The 15050-nt window shown below is 37.5% G+C and overlaps 2 protein-coding genes and 1 pseudogene across 3 annotated transcripts in view; 1 reads left to right on the top strand and 2 right to left on the bottom strand.

Moving 5' to 3' along the window:
• The window catches only part of NUF2 (NUF2 component of NDC80 kinetochore complex), a 34335-nt gene extending 23830 nt beyond the window's left edge, over positions 1-10505 (bottom strand). The window contains exons 1-5 of the mRNA XM_032291549.1: positions 10379-10505; positions 5769-5911; positions 4377-4451; positions 3624-3700; positions 3029-3090 (exon numbers count right to left, since the gene is read on the bottom strand). Of these exons, the coding sequence (XP_032147440.1) occupies positions 3029-3090; positions 3624-3700; positions 4377-4451; positions 5769-5891 (337 nt within the window). The 5' untranslated portion in view covers positions 5892-5911; positions 10379-10505. The remainder of the gene's footprint in view (positions 1-3028; positions 3091-3623; positions 3701-4376; positions 4452-5768; positions 5912-10378) is intronic.
• On the bottom strand, positions 29-441 carry LOC116560247 (annotated as a pseudogene). The gene has a single exon (XR_004272875.1). The product of XR_004272875.1 is annotated as a small nuclear ribonucleoprotein G pseudogene (transcript).
• LOC116559966 overlaps positions 9886-15050 on the top strand; it is a 16370-nt gene continuing 11205 nt past the window's right edge. The window contains exons 1-2 of the mRNA XM_032291123.1: positions 9886-10018; positions 10265-10801. Coding sequence (XP_032147014.1) covers positions 9886-10018; positions 10265-10797 — 666 coding nt within the window. The 3' untranslated portion in view covers positions 10798-10801. The remainder of the gene's footprint in view (positions 10019-10264; positions 10802-15050) is intronic.

Below are 15050 nucleotides of genomic sequence, written 5' to 3' on the forward strand. Positions count from 1 at the left end.
AATAAAGTAAAAGTTGTATCTTCTTTTTTTTTTTTTTGACTATTACAAAAGTTTTATTTAGCAAAAAGTCTAATATGAAAATGTACATGACCTAATTTTTACATCATAGTAAAACAGGCCCTATGGAGAGAGGACATGGGTTTCTCCGCTGAACAGCCATTATTTATATTCGTTCCAAGGCTTCTAACATGATGATACTATTTCCTCGTATTACCACCATTCCAATATTGTTCTGTTGTCCGCTAGTCGCCATCTCCACACATTCATCTATCACAAGATTCATAAAGGGATCAAATCCCCGCAATATTCCTTGGACACGTCTGCCACCATTTAATTTCAATGATAACTTCTTGTCCATAAATTTTTTCAACTCGGGAGGGTGAGCTTTGCTCATGATGGCTACTCCGCGGGCACACAGAGGCCTTGGAACGGCAAAAGTTGTATCTTCTAATAAAAAACATCTGGCTAGGTGCGGTGGCTCATGTCTGTAATTCCAACACTGGGAGCCTGAGGCAGGTGGATCATGAGGTCAGGAGTTTGAGACCAGCCTGACTAACGTGGTGAAACCCCGTCTCTACTAAAAATACAAAAATTAGCAGGGCGTGGGAGCACGCATCTGTAATCCCAGCTACTCAGGAGGCCGAGGCAGGAGAATTGTTTGAACCCAGGAGGCAGAGGCTGAAGTGAGCCAAGATCATGTCACTGCACTCCACCTGGGCAACAGAATGAGACTCTGTCTCAAAAAAAAAAATTTTTTTTAAAGAAAATCTTACAACTAATACTTAATAATGAAAGACTAAATGGTTTCCACCTAAGATCAGGAAAAAGACAATGATGACTGTTCTTATCATTGCAATTCAACATTATAGTAGAAGTCCTAGCCAGTGCAGAAATGAAAAAAAAAAGAAAGAAATAAAAGGCATCTCGATTAGAAAAGAAGTAAAACTTTGTTCTCAAATAGTATGATTGTCAATAGTGAAAATCCTAAGGAATCTACAAAAAAAATCTACTAAAATAAAAATTGATTTTAGCAATGTCAGTATATAAAAATCAATTGTATTTGTCTACACTAGCAATAACTAACCAGAAAATTTAAATTAAGTTTACAGAAACACTAAAAATTTGATTTAAGCATAAATGTAACAAAATTTATTATACAAGGCTTGTACTCTGAAATTTATAGAACATCATTATGAGAAATTTAAGAGCCTTAATAAATGCAGAGATATACCATGCATATGGACCAGAAAACCCAATATTATTAAATTGTCAAGTATCCTCAAAATGAATAATACATTCAAAGTAATCTCAATCAAAATGGCTTTTTCAGAGGAAGAAGTGTAAAAAGTGATAAGGTGAAAATACTAAAATACATACAGAGATGCAAAGGACCAGAATAACCAAAATATCTTGAAAATGATGAAGAAAGTTAGAGGAGTAACACTGATTTCAAAACTTACTATAAAGCTGAAGTAATCAAAGTACTGCTTGACATAAAGATACACATACAGATCAATGGAGTAGAATAGCAAGCTCAAAAGTAGACTCATATAAATATACAATTAATTTTTAATATACTTCCTTTTTTAAAGGAGTTTTAAGTTCAAAGTAAATCTGAACAGGAAGTAGATAGTTCCCATGTATCTTGGATCCCAACACATGTACAAACTCCTCTCCGTCAACTTCCCTCATCTGAGTGGTATATATTTGTTACAACTGATAAACTTGTACTGACACATCATTATCACCCCAAATCCACAGTTTATATTAGAGTTCACTCTTGGTACTGTACATTCTGAGTTTTGACACATGTATATGTGGATAATGACATGTATCTACCATTAGAGCGGCATACAGAGTATTGTTACTGTTCTAAAAATCCTTAGTGCTAGAGGGATCCTATTCACCCCTCCCTCACCCCTAACCCCTGGAAACCACTGATCTTTTCATTGTCTCCACAATATTGCCCTTTCCAGAATGATCTACAGCTGTGTAGGCTTTGCAGACTAGTTTCTTTCACTTAATAATATGCATTTAAGGTTCCTCTATGTCTTCTCATAGCTTGCTAGCTAATTTTTTGTAGTGTTGAATAATATTCTCTTCTCTAGATATACTACAGTTCATTCATTCACCAAGGTTACTCTGAAGTTTTGGTGATTATGAATAAAGTTGCTGTAAACATCTGTGTGAAAGTTTTTGTGTGAATATAAGTTTTCGATTCATTTGGGTAAATACCAAGGAGCATGATTGCTGGATTGTATAGTAAGAGTATGGTTGGTGCTGTCCTCTCTACAGTGAGTGACTTCTCACAAGATCTGATCATTTAAAAGTGTGTGGCAGCTTCTCCCATGTGCTTTTGGTCTGCTCTAGCTATGTGACATACTTGCTCCCCCTCTGCCTTCTGTCATGACTGTAAGCTTCCAGAGGCCTCCCCAGAAGCAAGTGGATGCCAGCATCATGCTTCCTATGTAGCCTGCATAACTGTGAGCCAATTAAATCCCTTTTCTTTATAAATTACCCAGTCTTGAGTATTTCTTGATAGCAATGCAAGAATAGCCTAATACACACACCAAATTTCTTAACTTACAATAACTTGATGGATAAATATCACAGTTGAATTAAGGGACAATTAAAGCTAGAGTTTTACATTCTAATATAATATCATGACTATTTTTATTAAGGCTAAAATAATTTCTTTATACCAATAAAATTGGTATGATGAATCCACTATGCAACATCAGATTTGCATATTATTTGTACTCATATTCCCAAATTTATAGAACTTTTTTTTAAATGGAAGGAGTTTAAAAACAAAAACAGAAGAACAGCTTTTCTGTGGCTCCTAAAAAGAAAAAAAATCCAATGAGATATTAAAAATTCATCCTTAAAAATGGGATATACTTTCTAGGGCCAATTTCCTTGAAGTTTTTTTTGTTTCGTTTTTGTTTTTTTTTTTTACGTTTACTGATGGAAAGATGAAATGGTAGATTGAAGCCAGACATTAAAATTGTTTTAAATTCTCACTTACTTGGACACAGAACATCAGCAGTCTCAAAGTCATGCACCCGGCAGATAGGCAAAAATGAGTCCCTTGAAGATAAAGTACAGAAGGACTACTGAAGTATTTTGCACGTTAAATACTAAGCCATAGGACATAAACATCTTATTTTCAAAAAGAGATTTCTGCATATATTTCTCAATGTCAGTGGACAAAGCCGGAAGTCTACTATAATATACAACCCTACAGCACTGAAATATATTTTTTCTGTATACTAATCATGTAGTCATGTAATATTAAAGTATAGTTACAGATTCTAATAAACAGTACATAATCTTAGTGACACCCAGACATTTTAAGAACTCAAACCTCTACACAAAGATGGTAAACAATTTTAGACTTATAGTATCTTAGAATTTCAATTAAAAACATGCTGAGAAAGTGCCACAGTTAGAGGCAGTTCTGTTTGGTGGAAGTCTACAATTTTGAAATTTTGAATGTATATGAGATGGAATGAGAGAAAAATAGTGGATATTCCTTACCAAAGAAAATCATGTTATTAAGAAAGTTTAATGTAATACAAATATGAATGTAGACTAAGATAGTAAAATCACATTTTACTCACAGGTGAGTAACTAAATTGCTGAATGGTAAGAAGCCTTCCATTAAATGTGGATACATGACTTCAGAGTTCACTGGCATCTAAATGCAATAAACCAGGAAATCGATATTACACATTGATTAGAAAAAATGAGAAAAATCTTCAACCATAAGAAACCATAACAATAGATTAAGATCAAAATATATTAACTTATCATCATTAAATTAAAAACCTTAATACATATCCTAGTATAAATCCAGAGTTTCATTATTATTAATGCTAGGTTCATAGTAGGTGCTTAATAAAGATTTTTAAATGAATTTTAAAAAATGCAGTAAGGTTAGCATTTAGTAAACATCAAGTACTTTGCAAACACCTAATTTGCTAAAAGCTCAGTGGCCTCATTTCAATGGTTTCAATCTTACTGCATATCTTCTACTCTAATTTTGGAGTTCTTCCTGAGAAGAGAACAATATGAAGACTGCTATTGTTTATTACAGTCTCTGAAGACAAAGCTATAAATCTTTAACAATTGCATAGCATCAATAATCTGTGCCATTTAAGTCTTTTACTATGGTTTTCATCTTACTAAAGCTATCAGTATAAACCATTATTATGTCTAAGATCCCATTGTAAGTGACATTAATTTTATATGTCTTTGAATTTGTTAAAAATAAAGTCAAGAACTTCCTATCCTAAAAAGCCAGTAATGCATTGTAAGCAGAACTGCAATAACAACAAAAAAATCCCCATAATTTTGCCTCAACTTAAACTCACCATGTAAAAATGCTCCAGTCGAATTCCGTATACTATTTGTAAAGCTCTCATGTAGATCATGTGCAAGACTTCAGGCTACAGCAAAAAATAACTTTTAATAATCTGATGCATAACTCTAAAGCTACATCACTATTACCATACATTATAGGCAATGAAAGAAAAGAAGAAAAAAGCAACAAAGTTATATCATTTCCCTTGAAATATTCTTTATTTTTTCCAAATTTTAAAACATCTTATGATGCTTAACTTTGCTCATTCATAAGTGGTCAATGGGATGGATCAGCTATTTAAGAATGAGAGCAAGTATATACAAATCAAGCAACCCATCTGCCTTAGGAAATGGAGGAAGACTTAGTCTTTCAGAACAGGCTGACAGGCATGTGGCAGAAATAATGGCATACTGAAAATGTGTGTGTGTGTGTGTGTGTGTGTGTGTGTGTGTGTGTGTGTGTGTTTTAAAGAACATGGGAAACCTTGTTTGCTGCCATAGACATTAAGGTTCCCTTAGATTTGAAGTTTAAGGGAACCCTTGATCAGAAGGTATAAATGGTTATATGGGATTTAAAAAATCTGATCTTCTAAAACAGCAGGTCCCAAAAGCTGGCCTGCGAATCTATTCTGATTCATGTATTAATACAAGTTTACCGGGTGAGCAGTAATATGAGAAACATAGGAAAAATGTGCTAATCTTTTAAGAAAGCTGAATTTACTCAGTTTGAAGACATCATTTATTCTAAGAGTATGTCTTCCATTTTAAAGAATCAAAGTGGGTAGTGAGATTGAAAAGTTTCAGTTCTACATCATTAAAACAGGTTTTACAATGTTATCACTTCAAGTCCAACACAAGAAACTGGAAGGAGACTTTGGGATTTTTGTAACACATAAATAGTTCACTTTGTATTTAATAACTAAAGATATAAAAAACAATACCTGTCAAAACAAGTCAATTCCCCCTGGGGCATAATGCATGAAAATTAATCTGTAAGCTTCCAAAGAGGATTATTTCTAAGCATTTTTTGTGGTTCAAAATCACTTGGAATAAGTTCCTTCAAGCCCTACCAATAAATGATACTCTCAGACCACTATTCCAATAATAATAATAAAAAATTTAATATACTTTAATTTGGTTTAGAAGCTGTTTTTTTTTTTTTTTTTTTTTTTTAAGAAAACGACCATAATAAAGAATTGAATCCTAATGGGAATGTAGAAGTCACCACACATATAAACTTAGTTTTATTTTTAAATTACCCTAGGTGAGAGATTCCTTCTTGATGAAAATGACTGGTCTCTATCAAATAGGAGGGCATATCCCTTTCTTGCCATACTATAGAGCTAGTAGCTTACTGTTTTCTTAAATACCGTTATCCACATGCAAACATAGCCACCTTTTACCTTTGGATTTGGATAAAGATCATTCTTTGTCAGGTTTTTACCATCAGCTCCTGTTAAGATCTTATTGCGAATATGAATCACAATCTCAGCTATATTATATCTGGGGAAAGACAAAGTTTCCATCTTGAAAGTTTCCTGTTAATCTGAAAGAAGAAAAAAAAATATTAGAAATATCACATAATCAGTAGCTCTCATTATCTGGAAGCCGATAAATATAAGGACAAAATGAATGAGCCAAAGTTGAACTATTCATAGCAGTGTTAACTATCATAAAACAAAGATAAAGACAAGTATTTATATATGTATCCTAAGATGACTTTTATTCTAAAGTGACATGGTTATTTTCTGCTAGTTTTCTTAGTGTTGTTCTCTTTTATGTGGAAAGGAGGGCTTTGGTTGAATAGGTAGATGAGAAACCATGTGGTTCTCTTTTACATTAGAGGGCCGGGAGCTTAACAAGACCAATCCTGATAATTCTCAAAGCAAGGCATATAGGCAACATCATGAGCAGAAGTTACATATAAAAAACAAGGGCATAAAAAATTGTATTCTGATTTGACATCCTATTCAATATATACATAGTGAGATACCTAATAAGGTTTTAGATGCAAATAGAAGAGAGAAAAAAACCAGAGTAAGAACATACGATATAATTGGTAGGAATTCCTATCACCAGAGTGAGAACTTTAAGAAAAACGAATAACCATTTCTTCTAATGTCTTCACATAGTAAGTTATTCCTACCTGTGTCTCTCTAGAGTAGTAGTTCTCTAACTTTACCCCCCAAGGGCATATCTGGCAATGGCCGGAGATATTTTTGGCTGTCAGCACAGGAGTGTGGGTGCAACTAGAATCTAGTGGGTAAAGACCAGGGATGCTGCCAAACATCCTACAATGTATAGGGTGGCCCCCACAGCAACGAATTATCCAGTTCAAAGGTCAACAGATGTAGGGAAAGATGGCCAGGGGCAGAACTGTGTTACTTATAGTTAAATGATTACAAACTTACTTTGCTTTTTATACACTGAGATTTGTGTCACGGATCAAATATTCTTACGCAAGAACTCTGGGAAGGAATGCAACCTCTGCTCACAAGACTTGGGAGGGTTTTTGCAGATGGGAGCTTGCAGGACAGAAAAGTTTTGCCTATGTTCTCAGAATATGGAGTAATTCTGGTTGCTCTGTGTCCTCAACACGGAGATTAAAAAAAAAAAAAAACCCTTGATTTATTATGGGTGGTCAGACCTTAGGGCGCCACTGTGCCTCTTTTGCATATGCACCTGGATAGACAATGGGTGGTAAAAACTCCGTGTCTTAGCATTTCTTAGAAGAGCCACGCAGACACAAGCTCTTCCCCTGGCCATCTTCCTTCTCAACTCCCCTCCCCATAGCCCAGCCTGCAAGATTGACAAGATAATGCACCCAATAAAAAGCGTGTGGAGCCCAGAGCTCAAGGCCATCCCAGTTCACCCTGGACCCCTGGACCCATGCTGTGAACTTCTACCCTTGTCTCTGTCTTATTTCTTTTCTCACTCCCCCATCACCGCTGGGACATGGGGCACCCACGTACAGGGGTGATGTTAAAAAAAAACTTGTACCTGTAATCTCAGCAGTTTGGGATGCCAAAGCAAGTGAATCATTTGAGCCCAAGGGAAGCAAGGGGAAAAGGGAAGGGAAGGGAAAAGGAAAGGAAAGGGAAAAGGAAAGGAAAGGGAAAAGGGAAGAGAAAAGAGAAGGGAAAAGGGAAGGGAACCTTGTCCTAGAGTTTTGCATTTAACCCTGTTATAATACTTGTTGCAATGTACTGGAATTATGTTTACAGAACTCTGACACTACATTGTGACATTACAGTAAGCTAGGATCTTTTCATTTTCTTCATATCTCTCACTGTAACCACAAAAATAGCAAGGTAACAGCAAGAGGAAAATGAGCAGCAATAGCAGCCACTGCTATTGCTCTCAGCCACTCACTTAAACCTATTTTGTTACCTTCAGATCCCCTACTCTCTAGTGAAACAGAATGATCTCAGAGACCCAAGGTGAATATATTCAATTTTGCAAACAAATTGAAATGGCCCACAATTCTGGAAATCTACTTCTTTAGGCTCCTAATGTTTTTTAGAATCTTAGGGTTAAAAGAAGCTTTGGCAACTTGCCTAACCTCTAATGAATGGAAACCATTCTAAGCAACGAATAACAATAGCTTCCCAATTCAGCTTGAGCATGTGACAACATCACAGAATTCACTAACTCTCAATCTAACTTTTTCCCACTTTATTATGGTTCCAAATTAAATAACTCTTCTTCGTAGTGTGTGGAAATATGTTTTGTGGTAATTTTACCTCCTGGTCCTATGTATAGTCACTGCAACTGAATAGAATAATAATAATAATAGAATTAATCTGTTTACATGACACCATTTTCAAAAATGTAAAGAAAGCTATTACACGTCTGCTAAGCCCTCCCTTCTCTAAAGTATGTATAATTTCTTTATATATGGCTATATGTAACTTTAAAATATTCCTTTTATGACATTGTTTTAGAAACCACCAACTTATTCACCTTCCTCTAACACACACTATTTTGTAAATGTCTTCTTAAAATGTAATGCCCAAACTGAACATGACCCTCCAAATATGGTCTGCCTAGCGCACAGTATTAATGGCCTCTGCTGTAGCACTTACTGATCAACCGAAACTCCAATAACTTCATCATGACCCACTTATATCAAGCTCTGGCTTCCCCCTGTTCCTTTTTTTCCCTTTGTTTTTTCTCTCTCTTTTTGGTCACATCTGCTGTGTCACTTGTGTTGTTGTTGTATACACTGATTATTTAAACCTTAGGCAAGGCTTTGTACTTTCTACCACTAAATTTCATGATTGCAAGCTTTCCTTTTAGAGCTAGGACCTTCTGTTTATTTATTTTTTTCTTTGAGACAGGGTCTCAGTTTGTCACCCAAGCTGGAGTGCAGTGTGGCACAATCAGAGCTCACTGCAGCCTCGAACTCCTCCCAGGCTCAAGCTATCCTACTGCTTCAGCCTCACAAGTAGCCGGGACTACAGCAGGCACACACCACCAGGCCCTGCTAATTAATGTGTGTGTGTGTCTGTGGAGATGGGGTCTCACTATGTTGCCCAGGCTGGTCTTAAACTCCTGGGCTCAATTGATCCTCCCACCTCAGCCTCCCAAAGTGCTGGAATTACAAGCATGAGACCCCTTGCCAGGCCACAGAGCTAGGACCTTTTGGAATCTGGATTCTGATGCATCACATAATAGATGGCCCCTTCGGCATAAATATGCATTCTACATTTTCATCTAAGTCATAGACTTAAAAACTGTTCATTAAAGCATCAGACCAAAGAAAGACTTCAGAAAAAGTCACTTTTCCAAATCAAGCTGCATCTGAATTAGAGAATATTGCAAGAGAAAGTGTAGGTGTAAAAGATCTTCATAATTATTATCACTCATTCCTCTCTTCTCAAATGTTTGGCACTCTGCTATCAGGTTAATCCTTATAAAAGCACAATGCATCATATAACATTTGTATGAATATACCACCACATTTAATTCAAATTTTTCTGCTAGGCTTCTAAAACCTTTAGTAATTGAATGAAATTTCTGCTCCAAGTTAGTCTCCTAACTTTCCCAGACTTCCAATATTTCCTTTTGGAACCTCTTCCAAAATCTAAATTCTATCATTCTTTCAAAGTACAGTTTCAGTTACAATTCATTCATTAACGTGTGTGTATGGAGAGTGAGAGATGAAGAAAGACACCTTCCAACTACATAGTTTGAGGCTCCAGGTGGGATAAAGTATATAAATGACTTAATATATATGCAGCAATCCTCTAACGACTATAGTAGCAGAGATTAACTGCTAATTACTCCTCCGGTTTCTCATTTATTTGCAGCACTAGGATGCTGAGCAGAGTAGGTACCAAAAGTTTACCTGTTAAATTTTACACACTTTGTTTTGTTAAAATAAATTATTTATGGACGTCACAGTTCCAGAAGAAAGAGATTAAAATAAACAGAAATGACTCCCAATTTCAATAAATTAAGTAAAACGTTCCTTGAACTTTTAAAGAGAAAAAAAAAAAAAAAATGATCGCGTTACCAATGCGTATGGCTATATGTGAGCTGCTCTCTTCCTTTGAATTTTGGATTAAGTGTGAAATTTTTGCCATTTCATTAATGGTTTTTAATTTGGTTAGGAGACGTTTGGCAACGGAGATCTGTAAAAAGCTGACAAGTATCTGCAGCCAAACAAGCCACATTGCCACCACCTTTCCAAAAATCACACATAAATGTAAACCTAAGTTGAACAATTTCAGCTCAAGCTCGTCTTCTTCGGTCTATGCTGCACCAGGAAACATCCATTAGTTTCGGAGGAACTAAGCTCTGGTTGTTTCTGGTACTAAAATTAAATAAAAAGTAACGATGGGCCCGCCCATCGCCTCCCAAGCGCTGGTTTCTTCAGGCTCCTCCCACCGCTGAGTACAACGAAAACATCTCCAGGCCCGGGGTCCCGACCCACACCACAGCGTCCTGCCCGTGCGTTGGGATGGAGAAGACGCCCGCAGGCTCCCTTCCTTCATCCTCTCACACTCACCTACAGAGCCGGCCGCCCACAGGAAGGCGGTGAGTTTGGGGAGCAGCTACAAGCAAAGTCAAAAATCAGCAAACGTCTACCGTTGTCACTTTTCAAACTTGCCGCCTCCTACTGGAAGTCCCGCCCCGTTCCGCCAAGCCCACTTCCACCAGCGACGGATGCCGGTTGGGCTCAAGAGACTCCAGGCGGGTGGGGCTGGAGTTGTTATGGAAGGGGCTGGGCGCGAGGCGGAACCATTGCTCGCGGAGCTGGCGTCGAGTCGGAACCTGAATTCCGCAGGACGTGGGAGAGCCGCGGTTTCGGGGAGGAGTCTGGAGTTGAGCCCAGCTCTGCGTGACTTCTGCCAGCGCTTGGAGCGTTTCGGTGTCCGAGCTGAAGAGCAAAACCAAGCGGAAGAAATTTCACTAAATTCAGGGTGACAAGGTAGTAAGGACAGGGTTAATTTATAGAATTCCAGAGTAATAATAACTTGTTGAACATTGATTATGTGCCAGGTTCTATTAGATGCTTTAGCCATCATCTCAGTTAGACTTCATTAAAGAGGAGAAAGGGGGAGTAGAGAGATACTATTATTATCTCCTCAGATGAGGGCTCTGCATCAGAGAATGATGCAGTTCTCTGCATACAGTAGTTCACAAGTAGCATGTCTTGGATATGAACACAGGTTCTCCGATTCCATGCTCATAAGCAAGACTTCAAGAGGTGGAAGGAACATAACAGTTCACCTGGTCAAATCCTATCCCTTTTACAGATAAGAAAACGACCCAGAGAGAAGTGATTTTTTAGAAGTTACACAGTAAGTGGGACTGTGTAATTGAGGTTTGGGTAACGAGAGGATGTAATCAGACTTATATCTGGTCACAGAGTAGAGCATCATCTGGTGACAGTCGTGTGTTGGATGGGGAGCCTGATCTGAATTATGTGAAAGAAAAGTGCTAGAAAGGTTGTGTTGAATGTAGACACAACTTCCAGTGCTTTGTCGTGTGGGTTGGAGGAGTAAACCTATTGATATAATAGTCTATAACAATTCTAAATAAAAATACATTTCAGATTCAGTAGTTCAGGGTCTTTGTTTTTCCTTTCTATGTCTATTTACTGATGTGAGTCTCAAAGTCAGAATCTAGTAAAATGCAAAAGAAGATTAAGAAAATAGATTTTTAAAAAATATCAGAGTCAGTGAGGAAAGCAGAAAAAAGAGACCTATTTCATTGAAACTTCCCAAATCAAACTGATTACTTATCCATGCATATCTTCCACCGAATCATATGTCCTTAGAGGCAAGGAAGGGAATCATAGCTTAGTGGCTGAGAGCACATTTCTGCCGTTGAAGGGAGTTGGATTGAAATTCCTGATTACACCATTTACTACCTAGGTGGACTTGGGCAAGCTGTTTAACCTAACTGATCTGGTTTCTGCATCTTTAAAATAGGGGTGGCAGTTCTATCTGCTTTATGGGATTAAGTGAATTAGTTCCTGTAGAGTACTTAATTAAGTGCCTGGCAAAACTGTGAGTACTTGGTAAGTATTAGCTGTTATTTTGACTATTATTATTTATACATGGTCCCTAGTAAAATATCTTGCAAGTGTTGAGTGCTCAACAAATATCTAAATTGTTGCTGAGAGTCTAGGCAAAAAAAAACAAGCGATTTTTGTGAAAGCCAAGATCAGAATGGACCGTGGAGAAAGAAAAAAATGAGACAAAGGAAGAAAGAGCAAGACAACCATTTTGTTGTATCTATAATAAATACTGTTTATTTGGGGGGGGGGGGTTAATATTACTATTGATGTGATAAATTGATAGTCATATTAGAAGTAAATTATTTATTGAAAAATTGAGTGTTTATTCAAATGTTCTCAATTAGAAGGTTAAATCTGACTTTTTAAAACTTTTAGTTGCCTGATACTGGTCACTGTAAGGTAGAAGATGGAACAGCAGAATTCTCACCCTCGACATTATTCGAACAGTTTTGTTATCATCCATAAAAACACTGACTATTGCAGAAAACTTAACTCTAGTATTCTTTCTGATTGTGGCATCAGAATTTTATACCCTCACATGCGCTGCATCTGCCCTTCTATTTCATTTTCCCTGTGAGCCCTCCTGCCAGTACCACCCTTCCCAGCCTAGACTGTATGGTTTATCAGCATCCAAACTCCCTTTTTCTGATGCCTCTGACACAGGTGCTTGTCAAAATCTTATCCCTGAATCTTGTCTATAAATCCTTAGCTGGAAACACTGGAGAAAATGATACAAAGTGACATATGACAGATTGTCAGTCTCCATCTTCAGCTCTTTCCTTGATTCCTGACAATCCTTTAATTTATCATCAGCAATTTCCTGTCCTGCAACTTTCAGCAATTTCTCACAAACTTACCCTTTCGTCATTCCTCTTCCCAACCTAAATTTCCTTCTTTAATAGAAAGTGACCAGAGTAGTCTTAAAGGTGTGTTTCAAGCACAACACACTCGTATGCATCTGCAACTAGTTGTGCCTGTTGCCTTTCTAATTTCGATTTCATGTTCCTTTTCTAGACTGTACTTTAAATTCTGGATGATAGGCCTGTAAGGACTGAATGGAACTTTGAGTGACAAGATGGGGATGTTCCAGAGAGAGTATGGCAGTCTGCAGCTAGGACTATCTTTAATGCAGTTGGTGATGCTGTGATATCTAGTGCTTTAAACAAATCTCTCTTTTTAAGTGACAGGAGTTCCAAATTGGTATTTCTACTTTGTTTAATAGATCAATAGGGACAAAAAGTTGATTCACTTGGTCTAATGTAGTAGGAATAAGTGAAATACTAAGACTAGGTCCTACACTCTACTTGCCATCAGGCACCCATTCTTATGAATAGAGATTCCATAGGGGCCACCGACAGTCCCAGTACTTTCCTAGTTAATTGAGAAAATTAAACCCGTCATACAACATATCACATCCTGCCTTTCTACTTCTGTCAATGCCACATATATCCACCCATCTTATTTGTCTATCTCAGAAAACGAAATGTCCTTCCTCCACCAATGTATGACCACTGTTTCTTGTTCTAGACCTCGCTTCTGCATTTGGTATCATGATCAAACCCTCCTTGAAACTCCTTTTTCATCTCTCCCATCTTTTTCTACCTGCCTCATGCTTCTTTAGGGTCCTTTTTCCTCTGCCTACCCATTAAATAGTATTTCCCAAAGTTCCACCCTTGAGTTGTTTTCTGTCTGTATCTTCCCTGTGGGCATTATCCACTCATTGTTTAAACCTATTTGCTCATGGATCCTAAAACTACTGCTATTCTGACCTCTTCCTTGACGTTCAGACTTTTGGGAGGCTCACAAGCCCTTCAAACTCTACTTCATCCTTTCCTTTCACTTGTACTCCCAATTCTATCTCATCTCACTGCCTTCAGCCATAACTACTACCACCCCTACCTACACCACCAAATCCATCTTGTAAGTAGCAGCCAGAATGACCAGTCTCAAATGTAAATTTATTTCACTTGCCTCCTTAAAGTTCTAATCCCCCTCTGCAGTCACCTTCAAAGTAATTCAACTCCATGGCTGGTGTGCTAGGGTCTTCATCATCTTGCCACTGTTTTCCTTCCCAGTCTCATTTCCCTTTCCAGTACCATCTTCCCTTCTACCCACTTCACATTCATGAGGCTGTTTTACACCTGAGACCTTTTTGCATTCTTGTTGACTTTGTCTGGACTCTCTTTATTTTCTTCGGCTGACCCTTTCTTATCCTTACTAATTTTTTAAGGTTCTTCCAAGAAGCCTTTCCTTATTCCGTAGTCGGAGTTCGTTGAATTTTCTCTGTGCTTTCTTGAGGTTCATGGATTCATTCGGAAAATATTCATTGAACCCTTATTTTTTGCCAGACACTGAGCTAGATACTGTAAATATAATAATGAACAAGCAAATATGGCAATAACCAATCTAATAATTTCCTCACAGAGTTTACATTCTCACAGGGAAAAAAGAAAAAAAAAAAAAAAAAGGCAGTTCCATCTGATTGGCTCCATGTTTGAGAATAGCCAGGAATTGAAAGTGTAAAAGACAAGTGTTCTAGATAGAGGTTAGCAATGTTTATGAACACAGCCTAGGAACTGAGAGATTCTAGACAAGGGTGGAGAGGTAAACAGGGACCAGATCATGAAGAGCATTAGTGAATATGTAACAAAGTTTGGACTCCTTCTTAAAGCTAATAGTAAGTTTGAATGGTTTCAACAGGATTAGGTTAGTATTTAGATGATGAATCTGGCTACTCTGAGATAAAGGACTCAAATAGTGGCAATACCAGCAGGAAGGAAAACAGTTAGGAGATAATTGTAGTAATCCAGAGAAAGAAAGATGGCAGTTTATATGGGGGTATTGCCAGTGTGGATAGAAATAGATCTCAGAAGAATTTTAGGTAGTAGAAGTGGCAAAACTTGGTGACTGATTGAACTGTGAGGGCAGAAGTGGAAGAAATCAAGGATAGAGTTTCTTTTCTTTTTTCTGAGACGGAGTCTTGCCCCGTCCCAGGCTAGAGTACAATGGTGCCATTTCGGCTCACTGCAACCTCGGCCTCCTGTGTTCAGCAGTTCTCCTGCCTCAGCCTGCCAAGTAACTGGGATTACAGGGGTGTGACCACGCCCGGCTAATTTTTTGTATCTTTAGTAGAGACAGGGTTTCGCCATGCTGG

Source organism: Sapajus apella, unplaced genomic scaffold (assembly GCF_009761245.1).
Source record: "Sapajus apella isolate SASKATOON/1434 unplaced genomic scaffold, GSC_monkey_1.0 scaffold25, whole genome shotgun sequence".
Taxonomy (NCBI): Eukaryota; Metazoa; Chordata; class Mammalia; order Primates; family Cebidae; genus Sapajus; species Sapajus apella.